Below are 14,655 nucleotides of genomic sequence, written 5' to 3' on the forward strand. Positions count from 1 at the left end.
CAGTATGAGCAGTCAGGTCGCATATGAGCATCAGTCCGTACAATGTGAGAACATGAATCGTGAGCCTGACTTTACGATTGATTCGCACAGTTTGAGATGGAGCTGCGTGCAATGATCGAAATAATCGCACAGTGTATGGCCGCCTACTCTGCTACCTCCAGTAATTCAGGACACTGTTGTTGCTGTTGCACAGGATGGCTGAGAAGAGGTACATTTCTGACATGATTCCTCACTCAGTTTAGCATTTGAATTTACTTTACTAACAGAGGGTTAGGGTTAGACCAAAATGTACTGTATACTCGGAAGTCAAACACTCTAACTGACAGATCAGTCAAACACTTTGGTCAAATAAGAGCTACCATCAGCTAAGTCTTGCTGCACTGCTTTCAAAGCATACATTCAGAACACAAAACTCAAGGGGAAAATCCAATTTCAGTGGAGGATGATGATCAGTCACCTTTCAGGTTGATGGATTAGCTCCACATGACCCAAGTCAGTCGCTACTTGCATGTCACATTTAGCAGGGATTATGATGTGGATAACATTACCTGTAAAGATGGATTGCTTCGATTATTTGGCCAAAATCTGGATGGAGAGGGTAATTCTGAAATCCTCTATAAGTGATGTTAAGATGAGTTTATACCTTTGCATATTATGTGAAGTGATGGAATGATTAATCAATTAATTGAACTGATTAAAAAATTATACAATTACAATTTTCCTGAATCAAAGCTTTGTTTTTTATTAGTTTTGCTGCCATTACACATTGGCTCCACTATTGTGTTTCACTCAGATGCTTATGTGATCTACATGATACCAGGATCAACACAAATGACATGGAGATGAGGACAAAAAGGCAGAAAATTTCTATATGCTCAGTTTTCTTCATTGGAACCATCAATTTAAACTTTAAACTTTTAAGCTTATATTTGTCTTTATTTATTTATTTTTTTCACTTGTATGTTAGTTCCACCTTAAGTTGTCAGCAAGTTAGTAAATTGAATAAAAATGTATTGAAGACTGCAGATTACATATTCAATGGCAGAATTATCTACCGGCATTTTCAGACGTGTCTTTTTCACATTTTCTTTCTATTCATTCATATTTTTTCTATATATTGCTTTTCAAATAATCATTTAATCAAATCAAAGAAAATAATTGATAAATGAATTGATTACAAAAATAATTGATAGCTGAAATTCTAAACATAACACTGTTTTTTTTTATTAGGTAGTGCTGAAGTTCTCTGTTTTACTATGTCAGTAAGTTAGTGTTTAGCATTAGCTCAGCCATAACCCCTTACAGATGCCTGTGACCCCTCTACCCCTTTGTCCAAATAGAACTGCATTGTAAATCACCATGGATCTCACTCATCACTCAGGGACAAAGCAAACGAGCATGATGGGCCACAGAATGCATAGGTAGGTATGTTCATTTTAACACAGAAAGCTCAAAAAATCCTTAATGCTACTAACTCATACAGACTCACTTTTTTTTTGTGGTGACATCCAAATCAATTTCTCTCTACATTTAACCATTATCAAGTGATTTAATTGTAATTTATTATATAATCTTGTGCATTTTTTCCTGTGAATTTTTTAAAAATATATTTAATTCACTGACCATGGTAAATTAAAGCTCAGAGTAAATTCAAAAGGCATTATATCAAAACTGAAAATTGATGAAAACATGAATTTTTCAGCAAAATACACCATTAAATGAACATAAAAACAAGCATTGTCAACCACTCTCATTTATCAAACTCCATGGATTTTACTGTGAATCAGTGTTGCACTAGATGACAGTGTTTCCATGTTCACTACAGACACCATGGATGCATCCGAAAAAGACAAACTGGAAAAACTATATTTTACCTTAATTATTTCACTGTGTATAGGATTAGTGTTTCAAAAGTTCTTAAACATTTTAGAGATGCTTTTGGGTCCTTTAGGGTTAATATTTCATGATTTGACAGAAATTAATTTGTAATACTTTTTTGATGTTTACTGCATTTCAAGGTTTCAGGAGGCATCAGGATTAAAGATGAAAAAAATATTTAAAAATCACTGTTTAGGTTCTCTATCCTCCCAGGAACCCATTATAGGAGAAGGGCTCTAGCACTGGGCTGCAGGTCTCTTTAACCAGGCAGGCCATCTTGTTGTATTCACAGCTATCCTCACTGCCTGGGGCAAAGTACACCCCATCAACAGAGTGAATGGACGGGTCTTCGTCAAAGTAGTTATGGGGCCGCAGCAGGACCCCACCTCCGTTCCCCACAGTAACTGTGTTGGGGATGTCCTCTGCATGAGGGATGTGGAGGAAACCGGCAGTCACCCAGGCAACCAGGTCCTGAAGACAACAAAAGAGAAACCAGAACAGTGTTTCCAACCCCTCAGTAAGGAAAGTATCTATTGTCTGCCCTAAAAGTGGCTAAATGACATCGTCACCTAATTTGCATAAATGTAAATGTCCATGTAACTGTAATGAACAATGTAGAAGAGAGAAATAACATTGTGGGAGAGACAAAAAGTGAGCATAAAAACACCTTAAATATGTTTAGAACTACAAATTAACTGCAGTCTGTCAATTCTTGTTTTTTTCATGTCCCGAGTCCAATTCTCCCCTTTTTTCCGGGCTTGGGGATCAGCTAAAGTGACCAAAATGAGGCACTCTGGAGGAGTGACTAAGGTTATTTATTTATTTGTTTGTTACTTTAGTTTTTATCTTAATTTTCTTAAGTTTGGTTTGCTTTTTAACCTTACAGTCCACTTAAGAGCCTACAACAAGTCACAGTAAAACATGAACATTTTTAACCATAACATTTTTAATTTTCCAGTCTATATTAACAACCTTAATAGACCAAAAAGAAACAATACAGAAAACTGTCAATGTCAATGGGAGTGATTTATATTCAGGGTAGTGATTCGTTTTAGACAAAGAATAATATGTGCTTTCACATCAGAGTCCCCAAACGTGCCCAATAACACCAGAAAAAAGTTGATAGATTTGTCACTAATCACTAGATGGGTCTGAAAAGTCACTAAATATACCAACAAATTGTCTAAGCTGTCAAAACTTACTTCTACAGCTAGGCAGATGAACTATGTTTTTCTGACTCAGACAGAGAAAATCATTTTGTGTCATTTAGAGGGCAAATGTGTGTGTTTTAGCATTTGAGTCACCTTTCAAAAAGTTGCTAAAAACCTTCAAAACATATTTTCAAAGTAGCTAAATTTGTTGCTAGATCATCTTGCCATGTAGAACGTGTTTGCCAGTTCATCGTAGGGTTTTGTTACTAGGTACTTTTTGAAAAAAATAAAATAAAATTACCACGGTAGTCTGAAAAGTTGCTAAATCTAGGAAAAAAAGTGCAAAGTTGACATTAATAAATTAGACTATATTATATTTCATTAATATTTTACAACTGATTTGGAATTAATGCGTCAGCATACACAGAACAGTTATAGTATCTCTTTTACTGTACACCTACCTCATTTACAATGCGTTCATTGTCTGCTATAAACTTGCTAAAGTCCACAGCTGGAGCCCACATCTCATTCTGATTGTACAAACTGCCACAGCTCTGCTCCAAATCTTTGTGCTTAGTAATGGCCAACTTATACCTGTAGGAGTGAGAGTGAGTGGAATTGAATGGAGAAAAGAACTATAGAATGAAAGGAAAAAAAAAACATGTATGTCTGAAATCAGTCAATCATTAGAGATAAAGTATTATCTGAACTGGATAGGCTCTACATATTTGAAACATAGAATGATGACTTGGAAGCATACACTGAATCATCACAGACAAGTAAGCAAGTTTAACAAGATGTCCCAAAAGTACATTGTCATCACAACTGTGGACACAGAGTAATTTTTTTTTTTTTTAACCTTTATTTAACCAGGAAAACCTCATTGAGATTAAAAATCTCTTTTCCAAGTGTCTTGGCCAAGATGGGCAGCAGTACATTAAATAGTTCCAGACACAAACTTTCATACATAAAAACGAAAACAAGTTTTCAATACATAAAAAACACAAAATCAAGTCAAACCTTCCAAAGTCAACCTTGCTAAAAGTGCCGACGAGGTGAAGATAAAGTGCATCAGACAAAACATCTGCAGCCAGATGTCTCCCTCTCTAAGTCATAGAACATCCTCTTAAAAGTGTCGAATGAAACCAGATCTTTAAGTTTCAGGTGTTTTTGTAGTTCGTTCCAGGTGAATGGAGCCGCAAATCTCAAGGTCTTTTTCGCCTGTTCAGTTCTAACTTTAGGAACAGACAAAAAGAAGAGATCCTGAGAACGAAGATTATAAATGTCTGTGGTTCTCAAACTGATGTAGGTCAGAAGGTAGGATGGGAGCAGACCTAGAATAGACTTATAAATTAAAATACGCCAGTGACTAAGTCTGTGAGCCGACAAAGAAGACCATCTAACACGAGCATATGGCAAACAATGATGAGTGAGAGATTTAAAATTTGTGATGAACCTCAGAGCTCCATGATACACAGTGTCCAGTGACTGTAAGCTGTGGGAGGAGGCATGCATGTACAAGACATTACCGTAGTCCAACACAGACAGAAATGTAGCTGAAACCAGTCTTCTTCTTGATTCAAAAGAGAGACATGATTTTATTCAAAAGAAGGAAGCCAAGTTTTAGTTTTTTAACAAGCTGCTGAAAAGAAAGGGAGCTGTCAATTAAAATACCTAGATATTTATAGGTTGGGACGAGTTCTATCTGAGTTCCCTGAGTAGTGATCAGTGAAGGCAGGTTTGAGAGTTTGGACCTTGAATTTGAGAACATCATGACTTTTGTTTTATCTGGATTTAGAACCAGTCTTAAGTCATGAAAATTTTGTTGGACAGTGTTAAAAGCAAGTTGTAACTGGGTAAGGGCTTGGACAGGTGTGGAGGCAGAAGTGTACATGACTGTATCGTCAGCATAAAAATGAAATTTTGCATTTGATATTTTCTGATTGATGTTATTGATGTAAAGTATGAACAAAAGTGGCCCCAGGACTGACCCTTGTGGCACACCTTTTGTCAAAGTGAGTGAGCTTGAAGTACAGCTGTCTACCTGCACACACTGCTTACTGTCTGTCAGGTAATTTATAAACCAGCCAACTGCATGTTCCGACAGTCCAGTTTTAAGTAATCATGAACAAGACTGGAATGGTCCACAGGTGTCAAAAGCTTTTGACAAGTCAATAAGAAGGGCTGCACAGTGCTGTTTGTTATCAATAAAATCTATAAAATTGTTAAAAAATGTTCAGTGCTGCTGTAACTGTGCTGTGTCTTTTTCTAAAACCAGATTGAAAGTCAGATAAAATACTATTCTCATTTAAAAAATCCTTCAGCTGATCACTAACCAGGGACTCAAGAACTTTGGCCAAGATGCATAGCTTGGAGATGTAATTGTTTAAAACCATGGGGTCGCCCCCTTTAAGCAGAGGAGTGACAAGGGCAGACTTTCAGATTGAAGGTATGGTGTCAGTGACCAAGGACAAGTTAAAAATGTGAGTCAAGGGTGGGGCAATAAAATCAGATGCTAACTTTAAAAAGTAAGGCTCAAGTTTATCAGGGCCTGCAGCTTTTTCTGTGTCTAAAAGCTTGAGGGCTTTATGCACCTCGGTAACTAAAATAGGATAAAAATTAAAAGAATATCTTGACTGGATCTGATTATCAGTTTTAGCGGAAAAAGACTTAAGAGTGGAGTTTACATTTGTAGGGTTCAGAGGCTCAAATAAAAACCCTGAGGCAGAAAAGTGCTCATTAAAAGAAGTAAGCATTTTGGCTTTGTCTGAGATTTTTTCAGTCTTTAACAACGCATGGAGGTAGCTCAGAACCTTTACTATTTTCAGAAATGGATTTGATGGTTTTCCAGAATTTTGAAGGGTTATTTAGATTTTGTGTAGTTTGTGATTGGAAATAATTGGCTTTGGCTTTCTTGATTTTAACAGTACAAGTATTACGTAATTGCCTAAAGACTAACCAATCAGAGTTTAGATCTGTTTTTCTGGCTTTAGCCCAGGCCAGGTTGCACTGGTGGAGGAGATCTGAAAGTTCTTTGATGAACCATGCATTGTTTCGGCCCTTGACTCTATACTTCCTAAATGGAGCATGCTTATTTACAATGTTGCAAAAACCATCATAAAAACACTTCCAGCCAATGCCAGTGTCGGCTATAAGATAAATTTTTGCCCAGTCAAAATGAAATAAATCATGAAGGAAACCTTGCTCTGAAAAGTGCTTCATGTCACATTTATAAATAATGCGTGGCCTAGTTTTAAGTATTTTTGTGTTTTACACTGTTGCAACAGCAGTGGTCACTGACATTGTTTGCAAATATTGAGACAGTTATATATTTATGAGGAGCATTTGTTAGTATGAGATCTATTAGAGAGGATTTTCCTGGATTTTTAAGGTTTGGTTGAGTTGCACTGCCTACCAACTGGAAGATGTTCAGGGAGTCGCAGTGGGATCAGAGCTTATATGAAATTGGTTGTAACCAATTCAGGTCAAAATCACCCAAAGCTATAAATTCCTTTGACTTGAATTCTGAAAGGAGCTGCATTAAATTAGGCGGGGCACAATTTTCAGCTGAGGGTGCTCGATAAAAACCAACATTAATACGCAGAGATTTAGAGACCTTAAGTTCCCAGGCTAAAAACTCAAACTGCCTTTTCTTGAGAAACACAGTATGTGCAGTTTCTGCAGATTTTATTCACCTAAGATAGTAGCATATATAGCCACAGTGGCCCAGTGCTCCTCAGCCATTGGCAGCTAGTTACGTTTTTCCATTTATTTTTCGCTTTCTACTCTGCTTGTGAAGTACAACAGAGCAGTGCTACTGTCCATTACTGAAAATACTTTTGGATATTCTGTGACTAAATCTTGTAGGACATCATTTCCCAGGAGATTTGGTGCTCTTCAAAAGGAGTCGACATCATCATCCCCCAACTGAAATGGCACAGATGATGGAGGCACAGGATATAGAAGTGGGGCAAGAGAGGGAGACTAATGCTGTGTTTCCAGTACATGGAACCCGCTCGGTTCGACTCGACTCGGGTACCAGATACCATTCCTGGAGACCATTTCCATTACAGGATACTACTGACTTTAGAGTACCTGGACGTCATAGCGACGCAACACATAACTTCCGTGACATCTCCTCAAAGAGTTGCTGATAAACTCCTTCGTTGCGTGTTGTCCTGTCAAACTCATGCTGAATTTTGTCATTGGCCACCAAGGACAGACATGTCTGAACCTCCTTGACTGACCATGGTGTAGTTTTGTGGGCTGCCATCATGTGGATTAGCCTACCAGTATATTTGCTGTAAATTTCCAAATCTGTGTTTTTTAAAATGGCGGGTCGCCGCACATTGATGACCAATCAGTGGTCTGCAGTAGTTACACGTCATGTTTTAGTTTCTCTTCCCCCGTTTTGGAACCCCGGCGGAGCAGATACCAAAAAACTAGTACCGGGTACCTGATTCCAGGTCCTTTTACATAATGGAAATGTGAAAAGGCTGAGTCGAGTCAAGTCAATTCGAGTCGAGCCAGTACCACGTAGTAGAAATGCGGCGAAAGGCTAACCTCTACAAACTGGTCATTCCTAGTCTCTTTCTTTACAACTCCCAGTTGCCAAACCATGAAATTGACAAACTACAACTGATGATTATATCACACATTCTGCAATACCATGTTATGATCATCAAAGACATCTGGCAGGACCAAAACATCCCTGAGGTCGCTATCAAGCAGGCAGAGCATGTTATTATAGTGGCTGGAGACATTAATTGTGCCAACCTGTGCCAAAAAAAGTTTGTTCTGCCTGAATTGCACAAATATCTGAACACTTTAAACCAAGTCTCCAGCTACAGCATTACATTAAATGTGGGTGAACAGCAAAGTGAGGACCCTGCTCAGAGAACAAGGCTCAGCATTTAGATCTGGGGACCCACAAAGCTACAAAAAGACAAAAAAAAAATCTGCTGATACAACACTATAAGTAGTGTAATGTAACATCAGATTTTCCCCATCAGAAAATTAATTGGATTGTTTGGATGTGTATTTATAGATGTCTTGTGATGTCACAGAGCAATCCCGCTGACATCTTTAGGACAACCCAGGGTCCGTATGCTTAGGTACACAAAATTTATCTGCTGTACTGTTGGCTGTAGCAACAGCAAGTCAAAGAAAACGGGCCGCAAATTTTACAACATCCCCAAAAACCCAGTCAGAAGAAAGAAGTGGCCGGCTGCCATCAGGAGAGACCACTGGACACCAACAAAGCACTCTGGACTGTGCAATGACAGACTGATCTCAACAAATTGCGTTGTATGTCACGCTGATTCTTATGACATTTGGCAAGCTACCTACCTTTTGCGTGTTATTTAATGCCATTTTATTGCGTGTCAATTGACGCCAAGATCTCCTGTTCACATAACTCTAACCCTAAGTGCTTGGTATTTGGTGCATCGATTCTGGTTGGACAGGGGCTACTAAAAGTGTGAACATACACAGGGAAAACTTATTGTGTGTACAGATAACACGCCAATTAAAAGTGGTGTGTATATTTATGCAAGTCATGACATCACGTTGCAGAGATCAATCACAGCTATTTCATCACCAACTCCTTAACAATCTTGCGTACCTGTCCCAGGACGTAGATGTTATTATTTTAAACAACACCCATGTACACAGCTCCCTCATTAATGCACCTCTACTTGTTGCAGATCAAATGAAAGCTAACAAACTCGTCTTTTCCGAATATATAAACCATTCTGAAGTGCAACAACAACACCACATACACAAAAGGTTGTTTTCCAGAAAAGCAAAAAGTGAAAAATTTGGCTTTTCTTACTTTTGAAGGCTGTCTGCAGATTAAACATCCATCTCCGAACACCAAATTTGACTGACACCTAACTTGGCCAACCTAAAGTGTCCCAGGGGTTACTGATAGGACAGATATCCAACCAAGTGTTAGAAACATGTAAATGGTCATGCCCAGCTCACACCACTACTGTTAATCAGCAGTAAGATGAGTGATTTTCATCTGACTAGCCATTCCCCTCTGTGCACTAGGTCCTAAAGATGGCGGCGACAACACTAAAGTCACGTGACTGACACCCATGAATAAGCAGGATGTTGGAAAGCAGACCAACACCCAAACACTAATGAGCAATTTCAAAACTGATGAGTACATAAAGAAAACTCAGCATGAGTTGGAGATCTGCTCAAGGTTTGGTACTGGCGAATCCTCCCTGTTGGATAAGTAGGACCAAGGTATCCAGCCCTCAACTAGCCCAAAGTCAAGAACATTTTTGCAACTTCACATCATCACATCATCACTTACCTGGCCCACGACATAGCCCGTTCCTCAGCCTGGTTTTCAGGTAGGTGGTCTCCTGGGAAACTGAAAACCTGCAATCGGTAGGAGCGCTGGTGGCCCCAGTGGTTCTTCTGGTTGCTAGCAATGTGGAGGTAGCGTGGAGTCTTTGAGTCATGATGAAGGGCTGCCTCCTGCATATTGACAAAATTTTTTGCAATTTTTTTTGTAAGATATATTCTGGTTCTGCATCTTTTTCCACTTTTTTTAAAAGCACTGTAGTCACTGTTGCTTATAATGAATGGATGCCTACGAGCTTCTCCTTGATTTACAACACATGCCTAAAACAGATTAAGATATATATTTTATATAGCCTATTCAAAAGAAGTGGGACATCTGAGAGGTGTTTGAGAGCTGCCATTTTATTTTTTTGGAGCTAGAAGATGGGTGCTTCTATGAAACTGGATTCATTTTGGTACCTGGCACTTTGCCAGTTTTTCAGACCCAATAATAAAAGAGAAATATACCTAATGATGACCTCAGATAGATGTCAATTTTTTTTTTTTACTCCTGCTCTAAGCCATCCCAAAATTAATGAATTTTTATTAAAGTATTGGGGCCAAAAATAGGACCAAAATTGGGACATGAAAAGCTACCTAGGTGTCAGTGCATTTGATCTGGAAAACATGGCTGTAAATGGTCTTATGTAGCACTATAAATAAGTGGTTTTTCTAATCCAGACGTGGGTTTTTAATGAATCAGCAGTTATTTAATTTTCGTGTCCTTTCTGTTACACATGGATTTTTGTATAAAAAATAATCTAAAAATATAAAAAAAAAAGTGTTTTATCTGAAAAATAACTTCTCTTTTATCTCAGTAGATATTTATTTTTTAAAATAGACCCAAAGTGCTTCCATACTTGCTTCATAACATTAGTCTACATCTGGTTTGAATTTTTAGCCCCCATGTCCAGTTTTTAGGTGCCAGTTTCATAGAAACACCCAGTGGCAATATTTGGACAATAGCATGGATCTGAGGAAGAGACTAAAGGTTACCAGACTAACACAAATTTAGTGAAAACACCAACCACACTGTTGTAATGAACATAGTTATGATAAACGGCACAAGGCATTTTAAACTGTATGATGAAAATTCACATATTCAGTTGTGCAGCATGATGATAAGGTCAAGTTAATTAATGTATAAACATAAACACATACCGCACTTGCTGGACTATAAAATGGACAGAGAAAAATATCTAACCATTTACTACCATAACCTATACCAGTAAGGTAAGCTAAAAGACAAAGTATGCTAACAGATGGGGTACTAGAATTGGAATCATATAATGGTCATGTCAGAATAACTTCTAACACACAACTATAGCAGAGCTGCCTGCAAGAACAACAAATGCTTTATTCAAAACAAAACAACTCTGAAAGTTTTATCTGACAATCATTAAGCGGTCGAAGCCCATACACCACCCTGTCACCTGTTCAAGACAAAGTCCCCCTGTACGATTGTCATAAATGAGGGAATTAGCCATAGAGACCAAACCTGTTTTTTGCACCAGGTTCTAAATGTCTTTATTTGGGCTGTAAAGTTGGACATTTTAATTTAGGTGTCAATAGGTTTACTCACTTTTGGAGCCAGCCTCTAGTGGATATTTTAATAAATACAAGTAACTAATTTTTTTTCCGTTGAGGCAACTGCCTGACCAAAGCCTAGTTTTTTTCTCAGTAACAACTCCAATAAATACCAAACAAACAGAGATTTGTAGAACATCACCTTACGTCACTACCCAACTACTTAGAGTCACAAATACAGTGTGTGTCCTTGAGAAACTGAATGAACAATTCAACATGTCTGTACTAAATATCTTTAGGTGTTTTACTAGATTATTTGATGAATACACCCAACAGATTATACATCATGAAATCCATGCATACAATACAATAAAGCTATGATCCTCTAGAGAAATACATCAATGTCATCTTATCACTTGCCACAAAATGAGCACAGGAAAGAAAATGCACCTGATGTCATACATGTACATGTAAGTGTCTCAGGTTGAACTACTACACTGGATTAAGTTGGTTGCACCTCAGCCCACAATTATACTGATTTGTCCTTGCTTATATGTACAGTATAGAAAAGGAACATTTTACCTGCTCTGTTTGAAACTCAGACTCCACCAACCTAGGGATCATGGTGTAATGTTCAGGGTTCCATGGCAGTGAGACATTCACAAACTCCATGTCTTTAACCTGGAATACATTCTTCACACCTAGAGAAGTTGTGTATATATTACTTTCATTCACTCTGTGCATTTATCATAAGTGTGACACCCCTTAAATTTCAATTTAAGTCTTGCATGTTTACAGTCTTGAGCAAAATACACAAGGTATATTGTCGTAGCCAAAAATTTTGGCAAACTCTTAGCAATGTGACTGATTTGCAGATAAATCTCTTTGACTCTTATAAAATGCTCAAACTTGTTCTTCAGTGTACCTCAGAAACATGTGACAAAAAAAAAAAACTGAAGCAGCAAAGCTTACAACAACAAAACCTAAGTCACTTCCAAAATTTCTGGCCACAACTGCACACAAGCAAAACAGTAGTCTACAGCTTTGATAGAGTTTGGTTACATCACAATACTGTAAGGTTTTGATAAATTTGTGATTAATTTTAATGAAGTCTAAACAAAAAAAAATATTATGTCCAAACCAACTTATTACTGTGTTGTCTCTTGTGCTCAATTATCTTTGAACACACTGAAGGCTAATGGATAAAAATGGCTTAGCTAAGTCAAACAAGTATAAAAAGGCAAGTAAACTAGAACAAAGGTATTAGGTATAAGTATCAAGTATAACCTTAGAAAAGATTATTGAGAGGTGATTCATCAAATAATAAATATAAATCACACTGTTAGGCTTATGGAATTGTACTGTTATAACAAATGCAAAATGATAGCCTATATGTTGGCAAACTGATAGAAATTAGCTATAAATGACAAAGTTGCATGCCAAAATAAGAGCTACTGTTACATTAGTGTGTGTTAAATTGAATCATCCTACCAGCTTTTCTTTCCCTATAAAACAGTGCAAGGGTATGTTGTATAATTGATCGTACTGAATCACAGAGCCATCTCAAAAGGACTATTATACAACATACACCTTTCAAAGCAATTCTTCATGCTCTAACTGCCATTTCTAACAGGCATTTGCCATAATAAGGATTAGGTGTGTAATTTGAGTTGTAAGTTACAGCTACATTTGAACCGTTTCATCTGATGCACCCCTTACAAATGTTAGCGGTGAACTGTCCAATTTAGGAATTACAGAACATTCACAGAGAAAGCACATAAAATTCTTGGTTCACTCACCTAAAACGTCAAGATCCACTTTGAAATTAACAAAATGAGTGTGGATGTTTCCAGTGACATTTTCTGCTACTTGATGTCCATATGTATAACTGTTGTTCAACGTGAACGATGAGGCAATGTAGCCGGTGGCTCTCACTTTGGCTTCTACTGAGCCACTCTGATAGAAGATGAAATCCCACACGTAGTCATAGTTTCCTATGGCTGTGATTGTTCTGAAAACTAAGACACTGTTTGCTAAACCCCCATAACTGTTGTATATTATCTCTGAGAAGTGTCTTCGTAGAGGAAGGGCAACATCATGCTCAAAGACGCAAATTGAGTTTTTCAGTTGGCGTGGGACTCCAGTGTCCAAAAAGTGGTAAGTGTCGATGTAAGTGGCTGAATAGGGGCAGTCGACCCCACGGACCAACTCGTAGGCGCATTTACCAATACCAAAGCTTCCATCGAGGAACTTGGTGATCATGGTATGTGGGGTGACAGATCCGTAGACAGACATAGCCTCTTGCACACTTAATTCATAGATGATTCTCTCCCCTTTAAAGCGAACATCAAAAACTCTCATGCCTCTAAGGGGGCTCATACCAAAGGCAAAGCTCCAGTCGAGGTACACAATGTGATTGTTTTGTATACTGAACCTCTTTCCTTGTACATGAAACTGCTGGGGTGCTATGCCTGTAGGTTTCTGTTTGGGTCTGAGTGAAGCATAATTTGGAATAGGTTTATAAACTATTTTCTTCACAGCACTGGCCTCATATTGCTGCTTTAGTTCACTTATACTGTCAAAGTACTGACCATTATACAGCACTTTAACCACCCGCCAAGAGAGAAAATTTGTGCTTTTGTGGTTGAGCAGAATCTCAAAACCTACTGGGTGAATGAAGAAGCCCTCCACATTTCTACAAAATGAAAGCCACGTCTGTCTGTCACCTGACTTGACACCTCTAGGTGAAGCATCATGAAAAACAGGGTCCGCAGCTGCATCAATTCCAAAACTCTCATTCAGAAGTGCACTGATGGGTTTTAATGCATGTTGGATAAATATTGCCCTGAGCACATGTTCCCCATAGTGTGGTGGCCGTGCAGTCAAAGGAATTTCCATTTTGTATCTTTCAAAGGTGACATCACGGTGGTAGGTTGGATTTGGGAGAGGACCCACCACATACTCCTTTACGATGTTTTTGCTGCCATGGAAAACCACTGCTGTAGCCTCTCTTGCTGGTTTTGATTTTCTCGAATCCAGATAATGCATAACATCCCCTTTCTTTGGTAGGGAGAGTTCAATCAGATACAAATAATCAACTGAAGGAGGTGTCAATGGTTGAAATGTGATATTCATCTCTGGGATCTTCACCATGTAGTCGCGAACCTGTAGTAACTCCTCAACGGAGAGGTCAGCAAAAACGTCACTTTTCTCATTATGAGCTGCAAGTTGTACTGGGTTCAAGTGTTGAACCGGGCACTTTGGAGTGCGTTGAGTATTGAGCCATATCAGGACGCAGTTAGCTATCAACGAGGCAACAGCTGCAAGAACTACAAGGCATTTAAGGATGGTGCAAATGGTTTTAGACACCATTTTGCTGCAGATGTACAGTGCTGACAGTTGACAAGCTGAAATAGTGGCAGTAGTTGTAGAAACAGAGCCTGTTAAAGACGGCTGCGTGAAGGGGCGAGGCATCCGCTTTTATGACTTTTACAACTGGAGTGTTGCTTCTTGTGATAAGACCCAAACATGTTTCACTGTGAGAACAATGTATGAGATTCACTTTGTTGTCTAACTCACCTCAGGGATGGAATAATGAAATGTTGGATGTTGCAGCTCCGAGGAAATGGAATTGTTTCTAGCATGAAACACTCTAGGTACCTTCTGATAGAGACAAGAAACACTGAGCCTTTTTACATGACCATAAAAATCTGACAACTGGGAGTTAACAGATAATTGCAAT

General features: G+C 38.3%; 1 protein-coding gene across 1 annotated transcript; it reads right to left on the reverse strand.

The window, feature by feature from the left end:
- Positions 1–2,079: 2,079 nt before the first annotated feature.
- Positions 2,080–14,285, reverse strand: LOC115424867 (membrane primary amine oxidase-like). Its single transcript, XM_030142261.1, has 5 exons — positions 12,713–14,285; positions 11,496–11,614; positions 9,355–9,521; positions 3,491–3,623; positions 2,080–2,349 (listed from the first exon to the last, which is right to left on the reverse strand). The coding sequence occupies exons 1-5, from the start codon at positions 14,283–14,285 to the stop codon at positions 2,080–2,082; spliced, it is 2,262 nt and encodes a 753-aa protein (XP_029998121.1).
- Between the last annotated feature and the right edge of the window lie 370 nt (positions 14,286–14,655).

This window comes from Sphaeramia orbicularis, chromosome 8 (assembly GCF_902148855.1).
Source record: "Sphaeramia orbicularis chromosome 8, fSphaOr1.1, whole genome shotgun sequence".
Lineage (NCBI taxonomy): Eukaryota > Metazoa > Chordata > Actinopteri > Kurtiformes > Apogonidae > Sphaeramia > Sphaeramia orbicularis.

Excerpts from the sequence above, each read along its gene's own strand:
- LOC115424867 (XM_030142261.1), bottom strand. The coding sequence starts at position 14,285 with ATGGTGTCTAAAACCATTTGCACCATCCTTAAATGCCTTGTAGTTCTT. Across the intron at positions 9,522-11,495 it reads CTGAGTTTCAAACAGAGCAG|GAGGCAGCCCTTCATCATGA; the intron begins GTAAAATGTTCC and ends GTCAATATGCAG. Across the intron at positions 3,624-9,354 it reads CGGGCTATGTCGTGGGCCAG|GTATAAGTTGGCCATTACTA; the intron begins GTAAGTGATGAT and ends TCACTCCTACAG.